Genomic DNA, 477 nt, shown 5'->3' with positions numbered 1-477 from the left:
ATTAAAGAAAAATGTTGGAACTAACTGTAAGGTGTGTGTTTTACATTTTGTGCATTGTTTCAAAAATTGTTAAGGCAGTACTTTTTTAAAGGGAGCAATCAGCATGGATTGTGTGCTGTTTAATCTTTCTCAGTTTTAAAATGCTTTTTAATTTTTTTTTTGTTGTTCTTGCTTTGTCTACTGCATTTTCAAAATGTATACAAACCAAATGGAGAAACAAAATAATAAAATATAAATATTTTTTTGTAGGTATTTTTGAGCTGACTTCTTTCATCGAATACTAAGATTGGTAAAATCATGGATATGTACGCCAGGGCTCAGGGCAATCGAATGAAACCAAGAATATATGTGAAAAAGGTAATTGTATTTTTTAAAAAATATTATTTCAGAGCTTTTAGATCTTTACTGCAGCAGTCTGATAATGAAAAAACAAGCCAAACAAACCAACGATTCCCCCCCACCCCCTTCCCCCCCCCC

The 477-nt window shown here is 32.3% G+C and overlaps 1 protein-coding gene across 6 annotated transcripts in view; it reads left to right on the top strand.

The window, feature by feature from the left end:
* Window positions 1-246: 246 nt before the first annotated feature.
* The window catches only part of AKAP11 (A-kinase anchoring protein 11), a 38,411-nt gene continuing 38,180 nt past the window's right edge, over window positions 247-477 (top strand). For all 6 annotated transcript variants that reach the window (XM_026868171.1, XM_026868191.1, XM_026868163.1 and 3 more), the window contains exon 1: window positions 247-357. In XM_026868171.1, coding sequence (XP_026723972.1) covers window positions 298-357 — 60 coding nt within the window. In that variant the 5' untranslated portion in view covers window positions 247-297. The remainder of the gene's footprint in view (window positions 358-477) is intronic.

This window comes from Athene cunicularia (genome assembly GCF_003259725.1).
Source record: "Athene cunicularia isolate RWA chromosome 1 unlocalized genomic scaffold, athCun1 chr1_part1, whole genome shotgun sequence".
Lineage (NCBI taxonomy): Eukaryota > Metazoa > Chordata > Aves > Strigiformes > Strigidae > Athene > Athene cunicularia.
Note: the sequence above shows the minus strand (reverse complement) of the source record. Positions and strands in the feature narration are given on the sequence as shown.